Source organism: Prinia subflava, chromosome 5, assembly GCF_021018805.1.
Source record: "Prinia subflava isolate CZ2003 ecotype Zambia chromosome 5, Cam_Psub_1.2, whole genome shotgun sequence".
NCBI classification, from domain to species: Eukaryota; Metazoa; Chordata; class Aves; order Passeriformes; family Cisticolidae; genus Prinia; species Prinia subflava.
Genome location: NC_086251.1, coordinates 5,677,056 through 5,701,780, shown reverse-complemented (window position 1 = coordinate 5,701,780; position 24,725 = coordinate 5,677,056). Strand labels below are relative to the sequence as shown.

Genomic DNA, 24,725 nt, shown 5'->3' with positions numbered 1-24,725 from the left:
CAGCTGGTTGTCAGAGGAGCTGGGAAGAGACCTTGAAAACTAATGTGTCTCCCTGCTCTGGCGAGGGATCTCTGCCATCCCTGGTATTTGGTTATCTTAGATGTTCTTACCAGCCTCTGATGATGAAAACCTGTGTCTCCTGCTCTGATGGAGCTGATGATGTGTAAGAAATGTGTAATTGCAGATGAAAGGAGCAGGGATATAACTGAGCCATGGAATCCCAGACTGGTTTGGCTTGGTAGAGGCCTCAGTGTCTGTTGGGTTCCAGCCCCTGCCATGGGCAGGGACATCTTCCACTAGACCAGGCTGCTCCAACCTGGTCCTGAACACTTCCAGAGATGGAGCATCCACCTCTGGAATGGGATACCCAGGCTGGGTAGCTGGCTGAAATGGGAAGGTGGTGCCTTGAAAAGCACCATGGGAAGTTTGAGTGTACCTTCATTATGAAGGGAAGGAGTGGGAGAAATGGTGACACCTCGGAATGTCACGAGACAGAAAACATGTACATGGGGACTGTCAGATTACAGGATAGGAAATAAGACTTACACTGTGTGAGCTTGCATGTGTGTAGTGTGCCCTTCTGCATACTCTGGGTTATGTAAAACATGGGGTTTTTCTCTCTCCTGAGACAAAACAAGATTGGGGAAATAAATTCTGTGTTGCTTTGAGCATGTCAGCACAGGACTGCAGGGGTGGAGCTGATGTACAGGGAGGAAGGAACTCCTGACAGGCATTTGTGTTTGTGCTGTGCCCTGATGCTTCTAAATCATGTTTTCCAGGGCCTCTCTGTGTGTGAGGCTTATGCAGATTCTGCTCTTGACAAAAATCCTTGATTAAAACCCAAAGTGCATAGATTTAAATCCTACACAATTATTCCTTGTCTGAGACAGGGAAAATGAGTGCTCTTGTAAAAAATTCTCGATTGGCAGTTTTCAGTTCCCATGCCCTTATTATTAACATTATTAATAATCTCTCTGAATTGTGAGAGAGAAAAAAGCTTTTTGCTTTGAAGTTGCTATTTTGCCCTATAATACAAATGATGGGTTTGCTCTTTCTGAAGTTGCTTCTTTGACAGATGTATTATTTTGCATATATTTATATACATATAATATGTATATTTTACATATACATATGTATCTATATAATGTATTTTGTACCCCACTTGCTAAATGCTGTTGAATTTTAATTAATCAGCATTTCCAGGGTGAGTATTAGCACGACAATATTTATCCTTCCTGGCATGGGAATGCATATCCCGAAGCCACATTCCCACAGGCTGTGATCTTATTACATCTCCTACACTAAATAGGGTTGGACCTGCTTGTCATTTGAGTGGGAGGTCTCGAAAAACCTAGAGCATTGCTAGTCCAAGTTCACTGTGGGTCAGTTTTAAGCCAGCGAGGTGGCAGGTGGCTCTGTGTAGCTGGAGTCTCATGCTGGCTGCTTCCAGCTGTCCTGGTGCCCGGTGCTTTTCCCAAAGGGGAGAACTAATTCCATGCCTGATCGACAGGAATGCTCTGCAGGTACCAGTGGAAAGTGCAGAGAGTGTTTTCAGTAGGCAGAGTGTAATTACCCAAAGGGAATTAGGCCAAGACATCAAAGAGATTTACAGCCTTGGCATGAATCCCCTTTCCTTTTATACAAAGGAAGATCAGAGGCACAGAGGGATAAAGGATTTTCAAATTCTCTGCAGCACAGGTTGCCCCTGAGTTTTGGTGGCAAGGTTGGAATGCTTTTTAGCAACTAGTTTTTTTTCTGTGGGTTTTGTGTCTTGGTGGTTTTTTTAAAGCATGTTCCCTTTAAACTTTGTCAGTTTGGAGGCTACAAAAGTGTAGCACCCATTCCCTAAGGAATTCTTGAAGATCTGCATCTAAGGAGATCTTCATTGAAGCCGTGTGTTGGGCAGACCTGGAGACAAGAACCTGGAGCTCTCGACTCCAGTCTGCTCCAGGGTGTGCTAGGGAAGAGTGGGATGACACAGAACTGATTCCTCATCTCTCTGCATGCTAATCCAACCATCACTTTTTTTTTCTCTCACTTTCCTCTTTGTTCTTCTTGAAGCCTAACGCTTTCTTCAAGCCCCAGCAGTGGGGTTCCCCCCACAGCCCTGCAGCCAAAGCCCAGTCTCTCCCCCCAGACCAACCTGCCTCCGAGTTCCCCAGGATGATCTCCGAAGCTGGGACGCCCCAGAAGTCCCCAACAGCAGAGAAGGCGGTGGCAGTGCCACCAGGCCGGCCCTCCCCAGCGGGGTCCCCCAGGTACCGGCAGACCCAGACCAGCTCCAGCAATCTCCACCTGCCCCAGGACTCGGCTGGGAAGGGGCAGCCAAGCAGCGAGGACCCTGTTGTTGTGACCCACGAGCAGTTCAAAGCAGCCCTCAGGATGGTGGTGGACCAGGGAGATCCCAGGACATTGCTGGAGAATTACATCAAGATTGGGGAAGGCTCCACAGGAATCGTGTGCATCGCCCGGGAGAAGCACTCAGGGCGCCAGGTGGCCGTGAAGATGATGGATCTGAGGAAGCAGCAGCGCCGGGAGCTCCTCTTCAATGAGGTGAGCGTGCTGAAGACAGGGGGATTCTGCTGTCCACATTGGAACAGTCAGTGTGGCAAAAGGAAGGGAAGAGCAGGATCATCTTCCTTTTAGCAGCATCATGCTTCTACCAACAACCACTGTTGCTGGGGGGATGGAGGCTTTGTGCTGTATTCGCAGGGCTGTGTGTGCTCACTTGGTTGGAAAAGATGAAGTGTGGTGGGTGATTTTGTGGTGGTCACTTGTCTACTGTGGTTTTACAGGTGGTGATAATGAGGGACTATCAACACGTCAATGTCGTGGAGATGTACAAGAGCTACCTTGTGGGAGAGGAGCTCTGGGTGCTGATGGAGTTCCTGCAGGGAGGAGCCCTCACAGACATCGTGTCTCAGATCAGGTACAAAGCAAAATCCCAGACATCAGTATGGGAGAGCAAGAACAGCAGAGTGGGGATTTCTGGGACAAATAGATTCCCTCAGAGGTCTTGTGTTTGCAGTGCCCTGAAACTACTACAGTTTATAACTGTTATCCATTTTGAATATGTGATAATACTTCTGATGTAGTAGGGACTAATTTAAAGTACTGATCCCTTTAGGCACCCACTAGTCATCTCCTTGATGACCTTCCCTGTAAAATACAGTACTCATGAAAAGTATTGTTTACTGTATCTGTTGAATACCAGCCAGGAACTTCATTGAATAACTGTTAAAGAGTGTGCAGAAATAGTTTTCAGTGGTGCAACCATAGCCACAAATTCAACCTCACTAACTCCTCTGGAGAAGTGCAGCAGAGCCTTGAGATCTGGACTCCTTCCCAAATTTCATTGCCTAAAGATAGCAACTACTGGACACTCTCCTAAATTTGTTTCCTTATCTATGCTGCTTCATATTCAACAGTGTCCAAAGTATTTCTGTAGGGCAAAGAAGTTCTTCTCAGATGGCGTCTGGCCCCTCTCAGAAGGTGATCTGATGATGCAGTTAAAGTGATTGTGTCTAACCCATGATTCTGGAGCACCCTCCTCCTGCTGCAGAGCAGTCCTGTGAGGCTGGGAACTGGGGCAGGAAATGCCAGTGGAAAGACTGACCAAGAAAGTCTGCAGGATGAGAGTTTCTTTTTGGAAGATTCAGCATCTTAATTGGATTACAGTTGAGCAGTATTGCTAACACTGACTCTATTCAGTTTTTTTTTAAATCATAGTATACTTTTAGTTCACCTATGTGCTTGGCCTAGGTGCTGTGGTGGGTTTAAGGCATGTGTCTTGCTCTGTTGGGTTTTGTGTTTTGGAAGCACAATTTTAAGAGACATCACGAGCCACATTGTCCTCTGTGGCCTCCACAACCCCACCTGGAAGGAGTGTGCTGGAAAAACCTGGGCAGGCCCTTCCAGAATTGAGTTCAGAGGCATCTCAGGGTCTGCAAGCCAGCATTTAATCCTGAGGAGTGCTGAGTTACAGCTTACAGGACCAGTGAAAAACTTGTAGCTCTTGGCTGGAACTGAATTACAGATAAGAAGTGATGAAGAGGTTTATGAAGGGTCTGTGTATTTATATCCAGCAGTGAGACCTCAGCCTAGATTTGTTTCAAGAAGCTTCCTTTGAACCTGTTAATGAATCCTTTTTTTCCCTCATGATGGAAGCAGGATCTGTTATAACCATAACAGTTATCAGAAGTAAGTGCAAACCTTTGTCAGTTTTTCCCAGGAAGGAAAACACCATCATTGCAGTCATTAGATTTTTGCTGAGGGGGATAAGTGATTTACATCTCCAGGAGTGAGGTAATCCTCCAGTAATCTGTTTTACACTCTGCAGTCACTTGACTGAAACCAAGTTCCATACGTGACAGTGTGAAAGTGCACCTCTTGTGATCTCCTGAAACCACAGGGCTTTCAGGTGGATCAGCTCAGGCACTGTGAAGTGAAAAGCACCTCTCCTAAAGACACTGGGCTCTGTGCTGGGAAGTCCCACAGGGGCCCTTTATCCCTCTCTCTTTTCAGGTTAAATTATAAAGGCAGAAGTAGCCCCCTGACACCCTTCAGATTTAGTTGCCATGAGTGTGGCACAGTGCAGCTACATCCCTGTAGCTGTCCTGGTTTGGAAGAGTAAAGCATGGGATGCCAAACAAGCAACACAAGTGTAGGTTTCTCAGCTGATGGTGTAGAAATTGTTTTGTGTTTAGAAAGTGCTGGTTCACTGCACAGTTCTGCCTTCTGAGTGCTCTCTTCTCCTTACGCTCACTTGCAGACCCAAATCTGATGATGTTTCATTTCTCTGGCCTCAACCAGGGGTTTTCAGAACAACTGCTAGAGACAGGCTGAGAATCCACAGTACTCAAATTGGGTACTTCAGCTGTTCTTTGAAATAATTTACTTCTAGCATTGCTCGGTGTAAATATGCAGAGCTGTCACCGTCCCCAGGTACAGGAGAGAATTTCAATTTATACCATTTTCACTCGATTCTGAAGGTTTTTGTATTACTATTCTAAAAAGCAACCGCTTCTAAAGAGGAGGTTCTTGGGGCTCATATTCCATGTGCTAACAGTGGTAAAAATCAGCACTGTCTTCTCTGCTTGTAGCCTGTGCTACCTTTAGCCCCAAGTGTCGGCAGGAAGCACCTAAAGGATCCCTATGTTCACTGTCAAATGGTGTTTGGATGTTTTGTGGGCGCAATTGCACAATAAACCTTGTGAATAATGTCTCTACTGTATTTGCTTAAAAAAAGCTGTCTCACCAGTTACTGCAGCACCTTGGCATCAAGCAGCACTGCTGCCTGTCAGAGCTGCTTGAAACAGCATCTTGCAGAATGAACTTCGGTACAGAATTCAAAATGCAATTTCTCTGTATTAAACCTATCAAAACTTAATGTTGTCAATCATCAAGTATAAAATGTATTCTCAGTAACAGACATGGAACAATGATATAGGTGGGGTTGTAATTGTCATAGGGAACTGAAGTGTCTGTGCTTTAACCTGCCCTGTGCCCCTGTGAAGGCGCCCTGTGCCCTGCACAGTTTGAGTCCCCTGCCTCTATTTGCAGGCTGAACGAGGAGCAGATTGCCACAGTGTGTGAGTCGGTGCTGCAGGCTCTGTCCTATCTCCACTCTCAGGGCGTCATTCACCGAGACATCAAGAGCGACTCCATTCTCCTGACGTTGGATGGCAGGGTGTGTTTCTTCAGACAGATTGTTTCCTGTCTTCTGCTGCTGCTGCAGCCTCTGTCTCTTATTTCTCTTCTGTTCCCAATCCCTTGTTTTCCCATCATCCTCTTATGCTCTTTGTCATCTTTGTGGTATTTCCCTCTGTGTTGTTTAAGGCTTATTTTTAAGGTTGGTTGCTTTTTTCTTTGTACAGGTCAAACTCTCTGATTTTGGCTTCTGTGCTCAGATCAGTAAAGATGTACCTAAAAGAAAATCCCTGGTAGGTACTCCTTATTGGATGGCTCCAGAAGTCATTGCAAGGATACCATACACCACCGAGGTAAGGGACTGCCTCCCTAATAACAGGAGAGCAAGTAATATTCCACAGTGGCACAGGAAAATAACTATTGGCTTCTCTAGGAAGTCTCTAGATTCTGTTTAGAAAATAAACTCAACTGTGACTACAGCTTTGATGGTGACATCAATATTTCCTAAAGCAGTAGAAAAACAGATTGTTCTGCTTCTAGGAACAAGGCATCAACTTGTTTTATTCTTACTCCTAAAGCTTGGCCTAGACTTGTAGCTGCTGTGGACAGATGTGAGCGAGGAGCAGCCTGTGACATGATAGGGATCAGTAAATCAGTTCCATGAAGGAAGGGGGGGAGATGTGAGCTCTGAGAGGCTCATGTCAGGGAAAGCAGACATGGGAGCTCTGAGTTCTGGGCAGGTGGCAGCAGACTGACTAGTTTTGTTTACCAGCCAACCAGGTGTGGTACAAGCAGTTACTTGCACACCTTTACATGTTGCAACACCAGCATGGTTCAGTCCTGGGTGCAAAATTGACTTTGTTAAACTCCTGTAAGGAGCCCAAAAGCATTCAGGGCATCAGTATTGGACTTTGTTGGTACCATTTGTCATGGGTGGGATGCTGTGGTCTTTGTGAAAGCAACAAAGCAAGGACCTGCTTCTCTGGAGTGTGTGTATTGATGTGACATTGTCTCCCATAGGTGGATATCTGGTCCCTGGGGATCATGGTGATAGAGATGGTAGATGGAGAACCCCCCTACTTCAGTGATTCTCCAGTCCAAGCAATGAAGAGACTCCGTGACAGCCCTCCTCCCAAACTGAAAAACTTCCACAGGGTGAGCATGCTGCCAAACACTTGTAAGCCTGATGGTTATCGTGGGCAAACATCCATATCAGCTGTTCCCAGTACAGCTGGCTGTGGAAATGGTCTTGCTAGGACATGTTTCTGGGGGAACAGCTTTGGCCTTGGGGTCTTAGTGGCTGCAAGCTGCTGCTGACAGCTGGTGGCTGCTTTGGGAAACAGCCCTGGCAGCGTGAGGACACCTGGGCATAGACGGAGAGTGCGGGTCAGAGCTGCTTCAGGTGGACCCAGCAGTTCCCAGCCTGCTGATGTCGACTGAGTAGCTGATCTTCCAGGGAAGGGAACAGAGGATCCCTGCTCTTGGGAGTTTCCACCTGCATGGCCTTCAGGACTACGAAGGCTGCATTATGGTCAGAGCAGGAGAGCTCAGGACAGATGCAAACTCATGGAGACACTGCAGCAGCTCAGAAGATTAACTTGGCTCTGTGTTTCTTAGGAAAAAGTAGCAGTGGCGTAAGAAATAGTCATCACCTTTCAGTGCCTGCTTAAAGCAGTCTTCCTTTCATTCCCTGCCCAGCCTCTGAGATCAAACAGCTCCTGCAGCATCCTGAGCTACCCAGCCTTTCCAATTAATCAGAGCATCTGCAGCTGCTAAAACTGAATTATTTAAGAGAGTAGACTGCTGAACTAACAGCACACACTCCAACATCAACAGCTGTTCTTTCCGATTTGCCTTTGCAACACTGATTAAAATTTCACGGTCACATTCTGGACCTGATGCTTGCTCTCCTTGGGCAGTGTAAAGCCATCCTGGTCTGGGTCACACCTTGCTTGGTGACATGGGCCTGCCACAGGCTGTGACAGCCAGAGCTGTTTATGGGCTTGCTCTGCTCCACTTTGTACTGGGAAGCAAACTGGCTTCCAGCAGACCTCTGATTTACAGGCCTGTGGGCATCCTCCCCGGTGTCCTGCTGGAGTGCAGCTCCAGCTGTGGATCCAGCCCTCTGTTCTGGTGCCAGTTCAGGGCTCGCTGTGTCAGTGACTGCAGTACTGGGGGCAGCAGGTTAAAGGGATGCCACCTAGGATAATCCCTGCTCCATTGCTAAAGCATGGGCAGACTTATGGACAAGGATACAGGCTGGATTCTGGCACTCGTGCTGAGCTGCGTGGTGCCTTCTCCAGCAGTCCCAAGCAAAGTCATCCAAAGCACTCCTGAGATGAGCAGCATCTCAGTGTGAACAGTATTTCAGGATCTACTAAGTGAACCAGAGCTGGGAAAATGCCCCCAGTCTAACTGGATGTAATTATTAACATTAGAATAAATTAATCTATGCCAAGATCATTTTTTAGTCCATTTTAACAATGCAGAGGATTAAACCAGCCAGAGATGTGCAGGGTCTTGAAGTGGTGATTGGAGCTGGCTACTCCCAGGCATTTACACCTCTTCCAAAGGACAAATCTGTGAGGTCATTCAGCTTTTTGGTACTTGTTCTGAAGCTTCTTCATCTTCTTGTACCATTAGCATGAGGGTTTCTCAGGCTCTCAGAATCTATTGGAGAACACTATCTAACTACCTTTCCATAATCTGTGACCAGTAAAAGAATGGATTGATGCCCCTTTCCCACCCAAGTAATGTGCCCAGGTAGCAGGAATGCTGCTGAGTTTTTGAGCTGAAATCCAGGAAAGTTTAAGTGACAAAATGGGAAGTAGAAGTAACCAGAATGGAGTGACGTGGCAGGCAGTCCTATCTCAATTGACTGTATCCCATTCAAAAGAAAACAGCCTAGGTTGTGCCTAGCAGTGACAGAAAGTTATGTCCATAGCACAAAAAACACCTGACCTCTGTCACTGGAAAAACAGGGGTACAGGTTGGGAATGTGCAGGATCCTTTTAAGCACACCCACCCTGGCAGCCTGGTGTTGCATGAGCTGTGCCTGGTCCCTTTGCAGGGTTGACTTGGTTGGTTGCTTTTTCACAGACCTCCCCAGTTCTGAGAGACTTCTTGGAAAGGATGTTGACACGGGATCCATTGGAAAGAGCAACAGCACAAGAACTTCTGGATCACCCCTTTTTGCTCCAGACAGGACTTCCAGAGTGCTTGGTGCCTCTTATCCAGCAGTACAGGAAGCGCACCTCCACCTGCTGATTTATATGAGGGGAAACTGTAGGGAAAAGGAATGTTTATAGAAAAATACAGAGAAAAAATTAAGAACCCAGGCAGTCTCGACCTGTGAATGGTGTTTGGAACCTGACAGTGATTGTTTTGGAGGACGAATGTGAATCCTGTCCGTGCATCCTCAGCCTCCTGTGGCTTCTCCTTTGCTGAAGACAATCAATACAGACGAGGTCTGAGTGAGACCAAGTCTGTCTCCAGGATAAAGCGGGTATTCCATGGCTTGCGGATCACTGCTGCCGAAGAATGGCGTTCGAAAGTGGAGTCTGAAGTTGTGTATCTGAATGTCTGTGGGTTTCTGCACACCCTGGCTGCTGACTACTGAGCTGGAACCATATTTCCCACTTAGAAATGTGATCTTTGTTTCCTTCATTGTACACTGGAGCCGTGAGCTGACTCACTTTGGGGCACAGACACCTTTAAACTCTCAATGCACAAAGACTTTTTTTTTTTTTTTTCCTCTGAGACCTTTTCACAGATGACTTTAATTTTCTTTGGTTAAACATGGACCTAGAAACTTGCACACACTTCCTTAGGGAACAGTTGTGATATGTATATATTTGTTTCTAAATGGCTCTCTTGCATCAACGTGCTTCTCTTTTGCTGCAGAGTATGTATGGTTTAGTGGTCAATCTTGAATCCATTTCATGATTTTAAGCTTTTGAAGGGGGAAACCCTTGGATATGGGCCTCAAAGTGGACTCTATGAAGACCAGGTGCTCTTACCACCAGGATCTTATGGTTGAAAATTCACCATTTGCAACACCTTGTGTGCTGGTTGGAAAGTGAACAGTGTGTTCCTTCGTCTGGTTTCCAGGCACCTTGCTTTCCTACTCCTTTCTCCCAGGAGAGGCTGAGAAGTGCTGCCCTGGGGCAGTTATTGGGTTAGGATTTTGGGGATGCTGTAGGAGACCAAATGGAAATAGTTGAACTCTCCTGCATATCCCAGGATTGATTTTTGTGTTTGTGTGCTGCTGTCTGGCTATTGGTCTGCCCTTCCCTGTCATCCCTTTACATCTGGAAGGTCTCTGGTTGTCTAAACAGCTCCTTCAGTTATTTTAAGATAGTTTTAGGTATTTTGTATGCTGCATTTCTCTGATCAGTGAGATCCTCGAGGTAATGGGACTCTAGGTCGGGATTAACATTGTACAGTGATGGTGTGTGTTGTCGTGAGGTCTCAAGAATATATTCGTACATGTGGAACTGGGATCTTGTTTTTGAACTCCAGATACAAGGTTTTGGACTTTTAGTTATTCTCAGGACAGTCCTGCTGTCTCAGAAACTGACCTCAGAACTGCATTTTCTTCAGAAGATGTTCATAACCCCTGTCCTCTGCTATTTGCTCCAGCTACAGGTCCTGCTTCAAAATTGAAGCCAGGGTTGATTACTTGAAGTAATTTGGGCTGGAATTCATCTGCACTGCTGCCAGCCATCGAAGGGTGGGCACCCAGTCTGCAGAGCGTGTAGGTTGGCTCTGTAGCCCATGAGGAGAGGAACACCCCTGGGGAGCAGCTCCAGAGGTGATCCGTCCCCTTGGTTCAGACACCTTCTGAAGGACAAAATCACTTTCTCTCTCACCCATGGCAGGCAGAGAGGTCGTAGGGGGTTTCTGTAGACTGGATGTCTAAGTTTGGGGCTGATGGAGTTGGTTGAAATTAATTCATTAAGCTCCTCCTTAACTGCACTGGAAAATTTTTGATGTAAAATGTTTCTGTATTCCAGATATATTGCTTTTTTTAATGCAAAAAAGGCAGGGCTTGGAAAAGATTTATAATTTGAAACAAACAGTCCTGCTTGTCTTTAGTTGTGAATCCTTTGCACTTGTGTTTTAAATTAAAGTAGTTCTTGATTTATTCATAAGCCTGTTACAGTGTTGAGATGCTTAAAAATGTGTTTGTAGTTCAGAGATGCGAGTGTGAACCTTGGAGTCTGCTCTAACTTCCCTCTTCTGTGGCTATGTGGCTTCTGAAACAAGAGGAGACTGGGGCAGGAGCCTGGATCCTGAGTCCTGAAACAAAGGTTTATCGGAGACAGGGATGACAGGTTTAGCATTTAACACCATTTTATACTTTAGCCCAAATCTGACTAAACACAGTGAGGGAAGGACCTGGAAAAATTGCATTCAAGTATCTTATAAAATTTTAAAATTTCATTACCATATTTGTGAGGAATGCAGGAAGGATCCATCTTCCTGTGCAGTGTAGAATTTAATTCCTGCTTCTTATGTTTCTCTCTTTGCAGTTCATACACCGCACAGCACCAATTAACTGCTCCATTACTTAGATGAGTGTGGAATCAAACATAAATCCTAAGATAAACCTAGATTAGCTGAAAGATTGAAGCTCCGTCTCCAGGGCCAACAGCTCCTTCCCCAGGAACCAGGCAGCCAGGCAGGAGAATAAGGATACAGAGCAGGTTTGGAATTTGTATTGCAGTACTGTTGAGGTCGGGATTTCATGTATTATTCTTGGTGACATCTGAGTGTACAACAAGGTGTAGCCTCTTCTCTGATGAGCTCAGAGCCTACTCAGCGGGTAATTATGCTTGGAGACGATGTTTTCTCTGAGCATCTTTCCTTTTCTACAAGGGTGCACTCGTGTCTCAGGGTTTTTTACTATTCTGTGTCATGTTTTCCCTGAATCCTTCCCTTTTATTTTCCTTCCTGTCAACTTTGCTGGTATGGAGCCTTTTCCTTGCTAGCATAGCCCTGGCAATCAGCATCCGGGAGGCCTTTGAAGATGGCATGTGGTATTTATACGAACAATTTGCTGAATCAAACGAGGAGTCTGTCAGTGCTGTCACATCCCAATTGCACTGGTTTATCTATAATGGTGCCTGTCTTCCTCCAATGTTGGGCCTCTGATGTTGGATGCAGCAGCTTATTATCCCATTTATTTTGGAACAGAACAAGTCTTTGTCTAGAGGCCCCTGTTTTTTAACCAGCGAAGGGCCCTGGTTCAAATGAGGCTCCTGAATTCAACACTGGGTTTGGTTTGAGACATTGTTTGAGACAAACCCCACCCTTCCCCTGCAGACTCAGGAGAGCTGCTGGCTGTGCCCTGGGTCCAGGGTATACATGGGGATAGCAAGTCATAATCTAGATCATGCTGGAGAATCTTGACATGTGGGATACATGAGGGGCAGAGAGAGTGTCTCTGAAATGGAATGGTTTCTGTGCAGCAGCTCCTTCTGAGAGTGCCTTTAGGCACAGCAGCAGTGTCTCTGTTATGGAGGTAAAAAGGATTGGGGTCATTTGGGTACAGTGTCTCCTGTTTGTGTCCCTTGCTGGGGTTGGATCCTCCTCTGCTTTAGACATCCCCATTACCTAATTTTTAATCATATTGTACAAAGCTTGGCCTCACTTAAGTATTGTGGGCCAGAGAATGAGATCTAGAATATGCCACTTAAAAGATGAAAATTTGGAAAGGATCAGAGACTGTACCTCAATCTGCTGCTGTTCAGTGTCTGACCAGATGTTACTGTTCCATTGCCATTGAATTGGAGTTCTGTGTGTAATGGCCTGATGAGAGGCCAGTCTGAGCCACATTGCCCTGTGCTCACCAGGTAAGTGAGAACACAGGCAGGGCTGCACAGGAAGGAATCCTCAAGGATGTCTCTGAATCCCGTGGGAAGAAATAGTGCTGGAAAATCAGATGGCCTCTCTCCTCTGGAGTCCGTGAGTAACCAAGCCCTGGCGTGACTGAACTGTGCTGCAGGAGGGATGGTTGGGTTCAAGGTGTGCTCGGGAACCCTTGCAGTAACATTTGGTTTAGTGCCTTTATTTATATTTATTATTTATCTATTTGTCCACTTCCCATCTTGCAGAACTTTCCCCCATTTTGTGCAGACAAGGAGGTGTTGGAGGCACTGTGGCACACACGGGCTCAGAGGCACGGAGGGGATTCACCCTGGGGAGAAAGGGGGTGATGCACAGTGTGGTCTGTGCTTCATGGGAGCCCTGGCTTTGCTTATAGTGATGCTTCCATGTACACTCTGAAAAGTACAATTAGAAGGTGTTTTCTAGCACTGAGGTGAATGTGTAAAAGATTGCACCTGTTTTTCATGAAATTCAGCATCAATCCCCTGTGCTGGTGTTGGGTTCCATAACAGAAGGGTTGCAGAGCAGAAACTGTGATGGGGTTGTAAGGGCACAAGTTGTTGTGGTGGGTTTCCTTGCTCGGGTTTCAAACATCAGTGGACATGAATGCCACGCATCCCAAGCGCTGCAGTTCCATATTTTTAGCCCTGTGTCATAGTCCAGCTGAGCTCTGGTCAGTTTTGAAATGCCCACGCCTCAAGGAGCCTCTTGCAGAGCATTTTGCTCTGGTGCTGTCTCAGGCCTTGCTCTGGCCTCTGGATTTGTGCTGTTCGAGCTGGGGGGGTAGTGATGCCCTGCATGGGGAGGGGCAGAGGAGCTCAGCTTGAGAAGGGCAGAGCAGTGGGTTCTGCTGGCTCTTAGATGGCTCCTGAGAAGCAGTTGATGCAAGGCAGGAATTTGAGGTCTCCAGGTGGGAAAGAGAAGCTGTTTTGGAATTGTGGCAGGCTGGAGGGAAGGAGGCTAGTGGTGGTGTCCAGTGTCACAGCTTGTGCCGGCACTGTTGGTAGGAGCACCCTGTGAGATTGAACCTGCCCATCCTGACATGGAGTGTTTATCCTGTCAGGTGCTGCATGGAGGGACAGAGCATGTCCTGCCTGCTGCTGTCCCTGTGCCACATAATCTTCTTTGAGATGTGGCACTGGAGGAAGGAAAACTGCTGTGAACCCTGGCCCTGCTGTTGTGTCCTGGCTTTCCATGCGTGCCTCTCTGACTCAGGTTTATTCTGTGGGATTCATTTCCAGTGAGGGTTTGAGAGGAAAACCCTAATCCCCAGAACTTTGGCAGTGTGTGGAGAAGGGGCCGTTCTGTGCCCATGTCCTGGTCTGACACTGGTGTTTGGGTTCCCTCCGGGGAGCGATGGGAGACATTTTCTTTTGAAATACCCTCCACAAAGCTCCTCTGGAGGGGTCTGAGTGGCCAAAGCTGGTGACACACTGGGATGGGATGCAGGGCTCAGTGTCCCTGTGCTCCAGTTTGGAACTGCCAGTGCTGCCTCTCTGGATTTAAGCTAAAATCTCCAACTGCTCCCTGGCTGCAGCTGGACCTCACAGGGATGCTTGTCCTGTGGTGAGGAAGGGCCTCAAACACCACAGGGACAGAGACAGGTGGACAGACAGACAAACCCAGGGACCTGGACACACAGACACATGTAGAACAGATTTACACACGCACACAGGCACACACACGTGGACACAGCCATACAGACCCACAGACACTGTGACGGAGACATGAACAGATGCAGACACACAGGGACAGGGAAACATGGACACACACACCTGGATAAGAGCAGAGACACAGACATGGAGACACATGCTCACAGACGTGGACAGACAAACAGACATGGACACACAGAGCTACATGGATATAAAGACAGACACGGACACACACTCAGGCACAGAGAAATACACAGGGACACAGCTGGATAGGTGGACACAGACACACAGTCCCACACTGAGACATGCATTACACACACACACACACACACACGGACGGACGGACACCCAGACACACAAACATGGACACATGCAGACGTACATACTTGGACATATAGACACACACATGAACATAAAGACATAGATACAGCTACACATACACCCGGACATTGAGACATACACCTGGGTATGGACACACAGACACACACACTAACTGCAGCTAAGTAACAAGTGACCCATTGTTTAAGAACAGCTATGTTTTATTTTTTTAGAAAATAAATAACTCAGAAATGTACAATCCATAATTCCAGTACTCAGGTGACACCACAGGGGAGGTGTGGACTCTTGTTGGATGTTCAGACTAGGCTTGGAATGTGCTGTCTCATACCTGCTTGACCTGGGGTTATAGCAGCATTTGTCATTGTTCATTAATGCAGCTGCAGGTGTAACTGTTTTCCTGTAGGACACACAGCCTGCTGGGGTTGGCTGTGACTGAGCCCACTTTCCACCCCATCCCTGCTTGAGGTGTCTCTTTGTATCAGTGTGTTTTGTTTGGTTTGTTTATTGCTGTGTCATTGAACCGTGTGGAGGATGTTAGGAGGAGCTGGACTGATGTGAAGGGATGCATGTGAGGAATGATAAGGGAACTGACTCTAAAAACTGGTCTGGATGCAAAGTAAATATTCCTGTAGCTGCTACTGTGATGCCAACAGGGAGCTGGTCTGCAGCCACAGGCCTTTTCCTGCTGCTGAAATACCTCAGAGCTCAGGCTGGCGAAGAGAGAGGGTGAAGTACTCTGAAGGGTGAGCTCTTCAGACCGCTTCCAGATATCTGGGGTGATGTATATTCCTGAAGGATTTCAGAAGATCCCCAGAAGGAAAGGGATGGCAGTAGTTTGTGAAGCTGGTTGTTACTTCACCAGACTCCTTGCGATGAACAGTAAGGAAGGGACTCATCTCAGAATATGCTCTCTTCTACCTCCACATCTGTTCCAGCTCCCAAGGGCTCAGTCAGTGTCTGTGTAAGCCTGGACACCTCTGCCACTGGGATATTTGCTTCCAGTTGGTCTGTAATGCCTTGTTCTGCCTCAGGAATGCTCTGGCCGACTTCCTTCCCAGTCTGTGGCTCTCCAGGAAAGCTGGCTCTGGTGTAGTTCTTCACCATCTCCTGAACCTCCATGTTCAGAGCTCTCAACTTCTCCTCATATTCCACCCGTGCCTGCTGCTGGAGCTGCAAATGGAGATTCAGGACATTCCTACACGCTGGAGCCAAGCAGAGACCAGGAGCTCTGGGATGAGCTGTTGGTCCCTCTGGGGTCTGCGTGGGCCCCCTCACCCACTTTGTCACGCCCTGGGAATGGGTGGGCTGAGGGTGGCAATATTGATTCTCTGGGGTTTTGGACTTGTTGTGCCAAGAGCAGCCCTGACCCTAAATGTTGTCTTTACCTGGCTTTCTCTCTCCTTGATGGACTGCAGACTTGCTGCCTGCTTCTCCTCCAGTTTCTGCTGGAACCTGCCAGTCTTCTCTGTCATCTTTAAAAAGAATAAATTAACCCCCCTCAGGTCCCAGTTTTATCAGCAAGGGCTTTGGACACACCAGGCTGAGCCCAGAAGGGCGAGCATGGAGCAGCAGCCTGGATTTAGGGACACCACGACAGCCTGGCAGGTTAGTGCACACAGGCGCGTTGGACACAGGGACAGGGACACAGAGACACATGGACACGCAGGCTTGCGTCAGGACAGACACCTGGACACACACAAGCACACAGACAGACACTGTCACAAGGACACGGATGGAGACGGACACAGACACACAGTCACAGGCATGGATACGCACACGGACACATGCAGATGCAGACATGGATGCATGCACAGGCAGACACAGGGACACAAACACAGACACACGCAGGGATACAGACACGGTGATGTGAATGGACAGGGACACAGACACGCTCACTTGGACACAGACACACACGAACAGGGACACAGACATGCACCTCGACACACGCACACCCTGGATGTGAACATACAGACACATGCATGGGACACAGAAACACATGACAGATATGCACACACACATAGAAACAGACACAGGCAGAAAGACATGGATGCAGACACATGGACAGAAAGCCAAGCACACAGATGCAGACAGATAAATGAACACAGACATGGACACAGGCAGGCAGACCAACACACAGACACGTGGACCACAGACACACACAAAGATGCACACAGGCAAAAACATGGACCATGGACACAGACACAGGACATGGATACACAAATGGAGACACTGACACACACACAGACACATGGGGACAGAAGCCGTGGACAGACACAGACATGGACACAGAGGCTTGGACACAGATGCATGGATAGGCAGGCATGGACACCCACATGGACATGGACACGGACACAGGCACACATGGATGCAGACACATGGACACATAGATGCACACGAACATAAGCGGACACATGGACAGGCACAGACACGGAGACAAAGACGCACATGCACACAGACACAGAAACACAGGGACATACACACAGACAGACACATGGACACACACAATGTAGTCACACGGACGCAGGCAGATACATGGATGCAGACAAATGGATACAGACACAGGCAGATCCATGGTTACATGAACACAAGGAGACTCAGACACAAGGACACTGGCAGGGACACATGGACACAGACATACAGATGGCAGACAGATGGAGACACATGGACACAGGCATGTGGATAGACAGGGACACACACTCAAACTGACACAGACGTGTCAGATGGAGACACAGGGACACATGGACACAGGCAGACACATGGATGCACACGGACATACACAGGCAGATACATGCATGGACGCAGACGCGTGGACAGGCAGACACATGGACACAGGCAGACATGTAGACACACGGACACAGAAACATGGATGCAGACACATGTACAAGGATACAGACACGCTCACTTGGACACAGACACATGGACAGGGATGCAGATGCACAGACAGGGACACAGACACAGACACAATGTAAACATACAGACACATAAACAGACACAGAGAAATGGACACAGGCAGAGAGACATGGATGCAGACACATGGACACACAGGCACACGGACAGATAAATTGACATTCATATGGACACAGACACATGGGTGCGGGCAGGTAGACCAACGTGTAGACACGGAGAGACATAGGATGGGGATACGTGGGCATGGCCAGACACATGGGCATGGACACGTGAACACAGACACACATATGGACATAGGCAGACACACAGACCCTGGACATGGACAGAGACACATGGGGACACACACACAGACATAGGACATGGACACGTATACAGACAAGGACGCAGATTCACAGACACGGATGGACACACGCTGGGACCAACACACAGACACGTAGATACACATGGATACAGGCTTGGACACACACACAGATACATGCAGACATGTAGATACACATGGATGTAGGCAGACGACACAGACACACAGACATGGACACAGAAACACAGGGAAGCACACAGACATGGATGTACACATGGACAGATGCAGACAAACGGACACAAATGTCACGCGGACATGTGGATGCAGACAGATACAGGCGGACACACACAGAAACAGACACACACAAGGACATGGACACACACATGGACACAGACACAGGGACACATGGACACAGGCAGGGAGAGAGACACAGGCAGATGTGGACACACACATGGACACAGACACACATGTTCCTAAGCAGAGGCACAGGACATGCAGACATACACACACCTGGACATGGGGACACAGGCAGAGACACAGTGTCACAGACATGGACAGACAAACAGACACACATGGACCACCACAAGGACACACACATAGAGACATAGACACACGTTGACATAGAGACACATTGACACAGACACAAAGACAGACATGAACATACACTCAGGGACAGGCACACAGAAATACATATGGACACACACGGCTGGCCACAGACAGACACATGGACATAGACACACACACAGGCCTGGACACATAAAAACACCTGGACATGGATAAATACATGGATGCACTCACCTGGGCATGGACACATGGACACACACTCAGAGAAGGACATGGACAGAAATGGACGCAGACACCTGGACATGGACAGACAGAGACTGACACAAATACCCATGGACATGCAGATTGTCACAGACACCTGGACACACATGGACAGACATGGATGCACAGACATACAGAGAGACACACAGACTCACACATGGAAACACAAACGTTGACAGACACAGATGGATGCAGAGACAGAGGGACACACAGACATACACAGGGACACACGCACCGCCCCCCCTCTGCCACAGCCACATGCACACATTCAGGGACATGGCCACACAAAGGCACTCCTGGACAGACAAACATGGACACAGACACAAAGGTTCACAAAGACATAGGGGCACAGACACATGGACACACAGAAACAGACACTTGTGTGGACATGTGGACAAGCACACAGGGATAGAGTGACATGTAGACACTCTCACGGACACACAGACATGCAGGGACACAGACACCCAGATGTGTGCAGCTGCACATTTACAGATACACACAGCACATGAAGACAGACACCCAGTCACAGGGACACAGATGGACAAACATATGTGGATATACACACCCACGGACACACAGACAGACTCCTGGACATAGAGACACATGGACACACACACATGGATACAGACACAGAGATGCGCACACAGGGATAAACACAGACATACATGGACACACATGTATGTCACCCATGTAAGGCAGACACACCCATATGCACACACTGGGATGCATGGACACACAGACACAAAGCATCTCTGACACAGGGACATATGGAGACACAGAAACACACACACGAACAAACAGACTCACACACAGATGGACGCAGACACATGGACACACAGAGGCATCCATGGACAGGCACAGGTGGACACAGATGCACACGGACTGACACGTACACAGACATACATAGACACAGGGATGCACGAGCAAAAAGATGTACATGGACACAGATGGGCATGCAGACATCTGGACCCACGGACACACGCACTCAGCTACCCAGACAGACAGGGAGAGACAGGGACACATACAGACAGACACAATCAAAGGAACAGGGACACAGACACTGACCCAGACACACAGGCTCAACACACAGAGGTATGGACACAGACACTGACACAGACAAACACACATACACTTGCAGGGCCAGGGACACACAGACAGAGCTGGACACTTGGCCACCCATGGCCATTCAGACACAGACGGACATATGGACTCAAATATCAACACTCACTGACAGACAGACATGGACTCAGCTTTGTCTGGCATGGGTTCTTCAAAGGGCAGAGTTAGGGTCCTTGAGGTGTCTTTTTTCCTGCCAGGCTTTCCCACTGTTCCCCAGCCACAGGCTCAAGAACAAATGCCCCAGACACACTGCCTGAGTTCCCCTGGCCACCTCCCTGCAGAACCCAGAGCTGCTGGGGCAGCCTGACCCCCCAGAACTCACCCGCTTGACTGTCTGCACCACTTCTTGAATGTGGGAGTTGTTAATTTCTTTCTTCAACCTTTAAAGAAAATTATAAAACCCTGTAAAATCCACCTGTTCTCCTTCCATAAAACCCATTTGTCAGTACTGATCAGTGCCATACTGATCAACAGGTGTGTTACATTCCCACACCGTCGTGCCACATGGAGAAGCTGCTGTAATTTTAGGAAGGACAAATAAAACACCACTCAAATTTGGCTGAGCCATAAGGCAAATAACCGGATACAAAATTCTACTTTTTCATCTTCCAAGTCAGCAGGAGACCCTGCATCCCGCAGGCACAGAGCCCAGGAACATCCACTCCCGCACCTCTCCTGAGCAGCCTTGTCACTGGTGTTCTTCAGCACGGCCTGGACCCGCTCCACTCTCTTTGCCTCCATCCGCTTCTTAACGTCTTTGATGTTGCTGTGGGGAGAAGAGGGGAGATACAGGCCTAGTTACCAGCCCCAGGCAGCAGAGCAGTCCTCCAGCCACAGCTCTCTGGAGCACCCCACTGTCCAGAAACACCAAATGTGGGACACTGTGCAGCAGAAGGCCTGGAGTCTTAAGGATATTTTAAGTCCTGAGTCAGGACGTGTCCTGACCCAGCAGTGGAGGCAGTATATGCCAAAGGCAAGTATAAGAAAGGACAAGTGCACAGGAAATCTTCCCTCCTCCACCTTCCCAGTTTCTTCTCCTGTATCTATGCATGTGTCATGTTCTGTGTTGTCACTCATACTTTGGAGTTTACCTCTGCTTTCAGATTTCACAGCTCTTTGCCAGGAGAGGAACAGCACCTAACTTATACACCATGTGACAGAGGCACCCGGGACATTCACTGGATGCCCCATCCTTCTTGCCAATGAGAAACAGTGAGCAGTCACTTCCCTCGTCCAGACCATTCATGATTTACACATGCCTGTTACATTCCCTCTAACATCTGTCCTCCTAGCTGTCCCATTTAATTCCTTTCTGTGCACAAATTCCTCCTCAGAGGAAGGCTGTTCTTCTTGCTCTTTCAAAGACTTTTTTTGTTTGAGATGGCACACTGAGAAGGGGACAGCTGAATTCAGTGGCACAAGGCTGACTCAATCTATTTTTTGTTTCCCTGTACTACTCCCAAAATCCTGTTTGCCACTTTGGCCACTGCAGAGCTGGGAATGAAGAGCATCCACAGCAGCTGAAGAGCTCTTACCTGAGTGCCAACACCAGTGCACAGCTGGGCTATGGCCAGGGTTTTCCATTCAGAATATTTTATATTTATTCCTGCTGAATTGAACTGCCATTTCACTGCCTGTTGCTCCAGATCTTGAAATCTTTCTGGAGCTTCTCCCAGCCACGGAGATGTGACTGTACTAATGACATCCTACTGTCAGCAAACCATTACCTGGCTACTCACCTGTTTCCTTAGACTTGCCTGGATATCCTGAATAGTTGAGTAAAGAGACTCTGGCTTGGGACAGGACACAAAAAGAGGGAGTCTTATCTGAATTTGCAACTAAAGATTGAGACAGCATTCAATGGGAAGTAGGAATGAGTGAGGACTTCAGGAGAAAGTTCTTGCAAGAACAAATGGATACATGTCTGGCTAGAAATTGGTCAATTGATTCTGACAGTTTGTTTAAATTCTGGAGCCAAGATGCTCAATTCACTTAGAAGGTGGAGTGGATCAGTCCCTGGAAGGGATTGTTGTGAGGTCCTGACTGCAAGAGGCAGAGGTGGCAGCCAGGGACCAGCAATGCCATTTGCTATTCTCCTCCATCAGTGGCTCTAGGCTGCTCACTGCAGATGAACGCTGTATCCTGCTTGGTGCCTTGTGGCAGGAACACTGTTCTGGGGATCACAAGAGGCATCTTCCCCCCTACCACTGTGTGAGAGCCCATGTCACATCCCCCTGCCTCAATTTCTCACCAAAGGGAAAGAAAACCTTCTCTTCCCATCCTCACTCCCTGGCTGCAAAGCAGAACTTGGAGATCCAGCAGAAAGTGCTGCCCTGGAGCAAAACCGGGCATTATTTGTGACTCCACTGCTGTATTTTACCTTTCTGACGTGTCCCTCAGCACCCGCAGCTCAGCTGCCTGCTTCTCCCTGGCCAGCTCCAGGATCCTGGCAACTTGCTGTTTAAGGGATGAATACAAGACCAAAGGGAACAAATCAGGATGAGACACTGCACCCCATCTGTATCCAATTGCACCTCCCCACATTGAATTCCAGGAGCAACAAATTGTGAATCCCCAAGGCTCAGTGCAGACACTGGCACAGGAGTGAGCTCAGCTGCCAGTGGACTGACACTGGTGAGACAGGAAGGTTTCATCCCTAGCTCCTCTCCCAGGTAAGAAACCTGATTCCCAGGTGAGCCAGTGCCCAAGTGTTATTTTCCCCTCAGGGTTGCACACAGCTTGTAAGAGGTGTGTCAAGCCTAAGGTGCACAAGGGAACTGAAGATTTAAGATGTATCAGTGCAAATTCCTTCAGAAAACACTCGTGGGAAAAGGTCTCCCAAGCCTGGAATGACTCCCCTTTCTCTGGAACAGATAGCATATGCTGGATTTACCACCACCATGGCTCCTTCTGGCTGTGGCTGAGCTCAGCCTGCAGGACTCCCCTCACCTGGACTCTGACTGCCACCGAGCCAAAGGGCAGAACACGCTCTGATGGTGCCGCTGGTGAATCCCCAGCCCAGCTCCACCGTCACCCCAGCTCCCAGGCTCCCGGAGAGGTGGCACCCGGCAAGGTGCCATTAACTGCATGCCAAGGCATCAGAAGAGCTGGAGCAGATGGAGCCTCATGTGCTCCAGGGCAATGCTACTCTTTTTTAAAAAAACAGCAGACATATAAAAATGTTTCTGCAGGATTTTTAGGGCTTCTAAACAAATAAGCTTCATGTCCTCATTCTCAGTTTCCTGGCATGGACCTGACAATGCACATGTCAGGTGTGTTCTGGGCCCACACTCCCAAGCTCAGTTTAGTGAGTAACTTGGGATTTTTTGGGCTGTCCCAGGATACGTTTTCAGGTGTCACCCACAGCCCTCACCTCGGTAGCATGTTGCTCTTTCTTCCTTCGGATCCGGCCGTGGTGCTCCTCCCCAAGGTGGATGAGGTCCCTCTCCAGCCTCTCCCTCAGCTCCACGAGCCAGTGGCAGTCGATGCTCTCTGCTGCTTTGACAGGATTTGCACTGGTACCAGCATCACTTGGGGTCACACTCCTGCAGGACACAATCGGAAGCTGTGCTGCTTCTCGCCATGCCAATACAACCCCAGCCTTCCCACCCGCCCTCAGTGGGAACAACCCAGGGACACGCAGATGCCTGCACTGCTCCACCTTCCAGCAGAGAAGGGGAGCCCATGTTTCCCTGAGGATCCTTGTTTTGGCTTGGGAAGATGATCCCCAGGCTGTGGTTACCTCTTCTTCTGGGTTTTCCTTGTGCGGATTGTCCTTTTCTTGCTCCCAGGGCAGGCCAGCTCCAAAAAGAGTGCAGAGTATTTCTGCAGCAGCTCCTCCCTCTGTTTGCTTCCCTTCCGCTCCAGCTCCCTCAGCTCCTTCTCCTGCCTCTTCAGCAGCTTCAGGAAGCGCTTCTTCTGCTGCAGCTCAGCAAGGGTGATGGTCTCAGGCTCTGAAACACAAAAAGGCTGAACAGGGCCAGCCTCTTCCCAAGACTTGGAGTGCGGAGACTGGAGCACACAGCTCTGACACATGTCCTTCCATCACCATATCCAAAGCAGAGCCCCCTCTGCTGCACACCTTGGGATGCCTCTCCCCAGGTACATATTCTGTCCTGGCAAACACTTTAGGAATAACTGCCAAAAAAGCAGTGTACATAACAGTTATTTGCCAACATATCCTGAGTGAAACAGCTTTCCTCTTGTGCCTTCAGTTCAGTTTTCAGGCACAATTAGGCCCCATGTTTGCAGGAATTGGCATCACACTGTACTCAGGCACCTGAAGCAGGTGAACAACACATTGCACAGGGAGTGCAGGTGTGCTGAAGGAGACCTCTCCTTGAGCTCCAAGATTCCTGGGATTTGTCTTTAGTGCTGGCTCCACAAGGCAGGTTTGGAACACGTCTTTTTAATTTGGAAATGTAAGATGACAGGCAGGGCCTCAGCCCAGGTGACCAGCATAAGGAGTTACCTGCCATCTGCATTACTTCTAACACGGCTTCATCCTTGGTGAACACTCCTGCTCCTGAAATTCAAAAGAAGTTCCTGTTAGTGTCTCATCTTGGATGTCCAGGTTGGAATGGACAGAAGAGAGCTCACCAGAACACAGCTTGTGTGAAGGATGTTGGTGTCAGTACAGAAGAATTAATTAGGCTGCCAATATGCTTAAATGCTTGGAAACTCTTGGAAGCTTACCTATGGACCCGTTAGAGGGAGGAATGCTGAGTTTCCCAGTGGAGCCTGCCACCCCGTTAGTCTCAGCTGATGAGAGGTTTGTCTGCATGCCAGGCCTCTAAAACAAAGATCAGAGGTAAATGAAAACTCCATTATTTCAGGCTGAATTCATGCAAGGTGCTCTAGATAACAGAACGTGGAAAAACTCACCTCCTCTGAGGTATCCTTGAGCTTTACCAAGCGCTTGTCCTGCAGGTTGAAGAACTTGATGGGGTTGGAGAGGGCAATAGTGAGATCTGGAAACAGAGAGCAGGGCTTGGCTTTGATTGCAAACAGCTCATGGACTCATTTTCCCTGCCCAGCACAGAACA

General features: G+C 48.3%; 2 protein-coding genes across 4 annotated transcripts in view; one reads left to right on the top strand and one right to left on the bottom strand.

Moving 5' to 3' along the window:
• PAK6 (p21 (RAC1) activated kinase 6) overlaps positions 1-10,779 on the top strand; it is a 28,405-nt gene extending 17,626 nt beyond the window's left edge. Inside the window, exons 6-11 of the mRNA XM_063397768.1 lie at positions 2,062-2,553; positions 2,796-2,929; positions 5,563-5,689; positions 5,877-6,002; positions 6,670-6,804; positions 8,749-10,779. Of these exons, the coding sequence (XP_063253838.1) occupies positions 2,062-2,553; positions 2,796-2,929; positions 5,563-5,689; positions 5,877-6,002; positions 6,670-6,804; positions 8,749-8,916 (1,182 nt within the window). The 3' untranslated portion in view covers positions 8,917-10,779. The remainder of the gene's footprint in view (positions 1-2,061; positions 2,554-2,795; positions 2,930-5,562; positions 5,690-5,876; positions 6,003-6,669; positions 6,805-8,748) is intronic.
• A 3,918-nt stretch (positions 10,780-14,697) lies between these two features.
• PLCB2 (phospholipase C beta 2) overlaps positions 14,698-24,725 on the bottom strand; it is a 37,647-nt gene continuing 27,619 nt past the window's right edge. For 2 of the 3 annotated variants that reach the window (XM_063397766.1, XM_063397767.1), the window contains exons 23-32: positions 24,565-24,650; positions 24,376-24,472; positions 24,152-24,205; positions 23,423-23,633; positions 23,054-23,225; positions 22,061-22,137; positions 20,351-20,446; positions 20,003-20,060; positions 15,917-16,003; positions 14,698-15,701 (exon numbers count right to left, since the gene is read on the bottom strand). In XM_063397766.1, coding sequence (XP_063253836.1) covers positions 15,429-15,701; positions 15,917-16,003; positions 20,003-20,060; positions 20,351-20,446; positions 22,061-22,137; positions 23,054-23,225; positions 23,423-23,633; positions 24,152-24,205; positions 24,376-24,472; positions 24,565-24,650 — 1,211 coding nt within the window. In that variant the 3' untranslated portion in view covers positions 14,698-15,428. Of the gene's footprint in view, positions 15,702-15,916; positions 16,004-20,002; positions 20,061-20,350; positions 20,447-22,060; positions 22,138-23,053; positions 23,226-23,422; positions 23,634-24,151; positions 24,206-24,375; positions 24,473-24,564; positions 24,651-24,725 lie in introns of those variants that run through there. The other variant, XR_010080463.1, reaches the window with a different exon arrangement.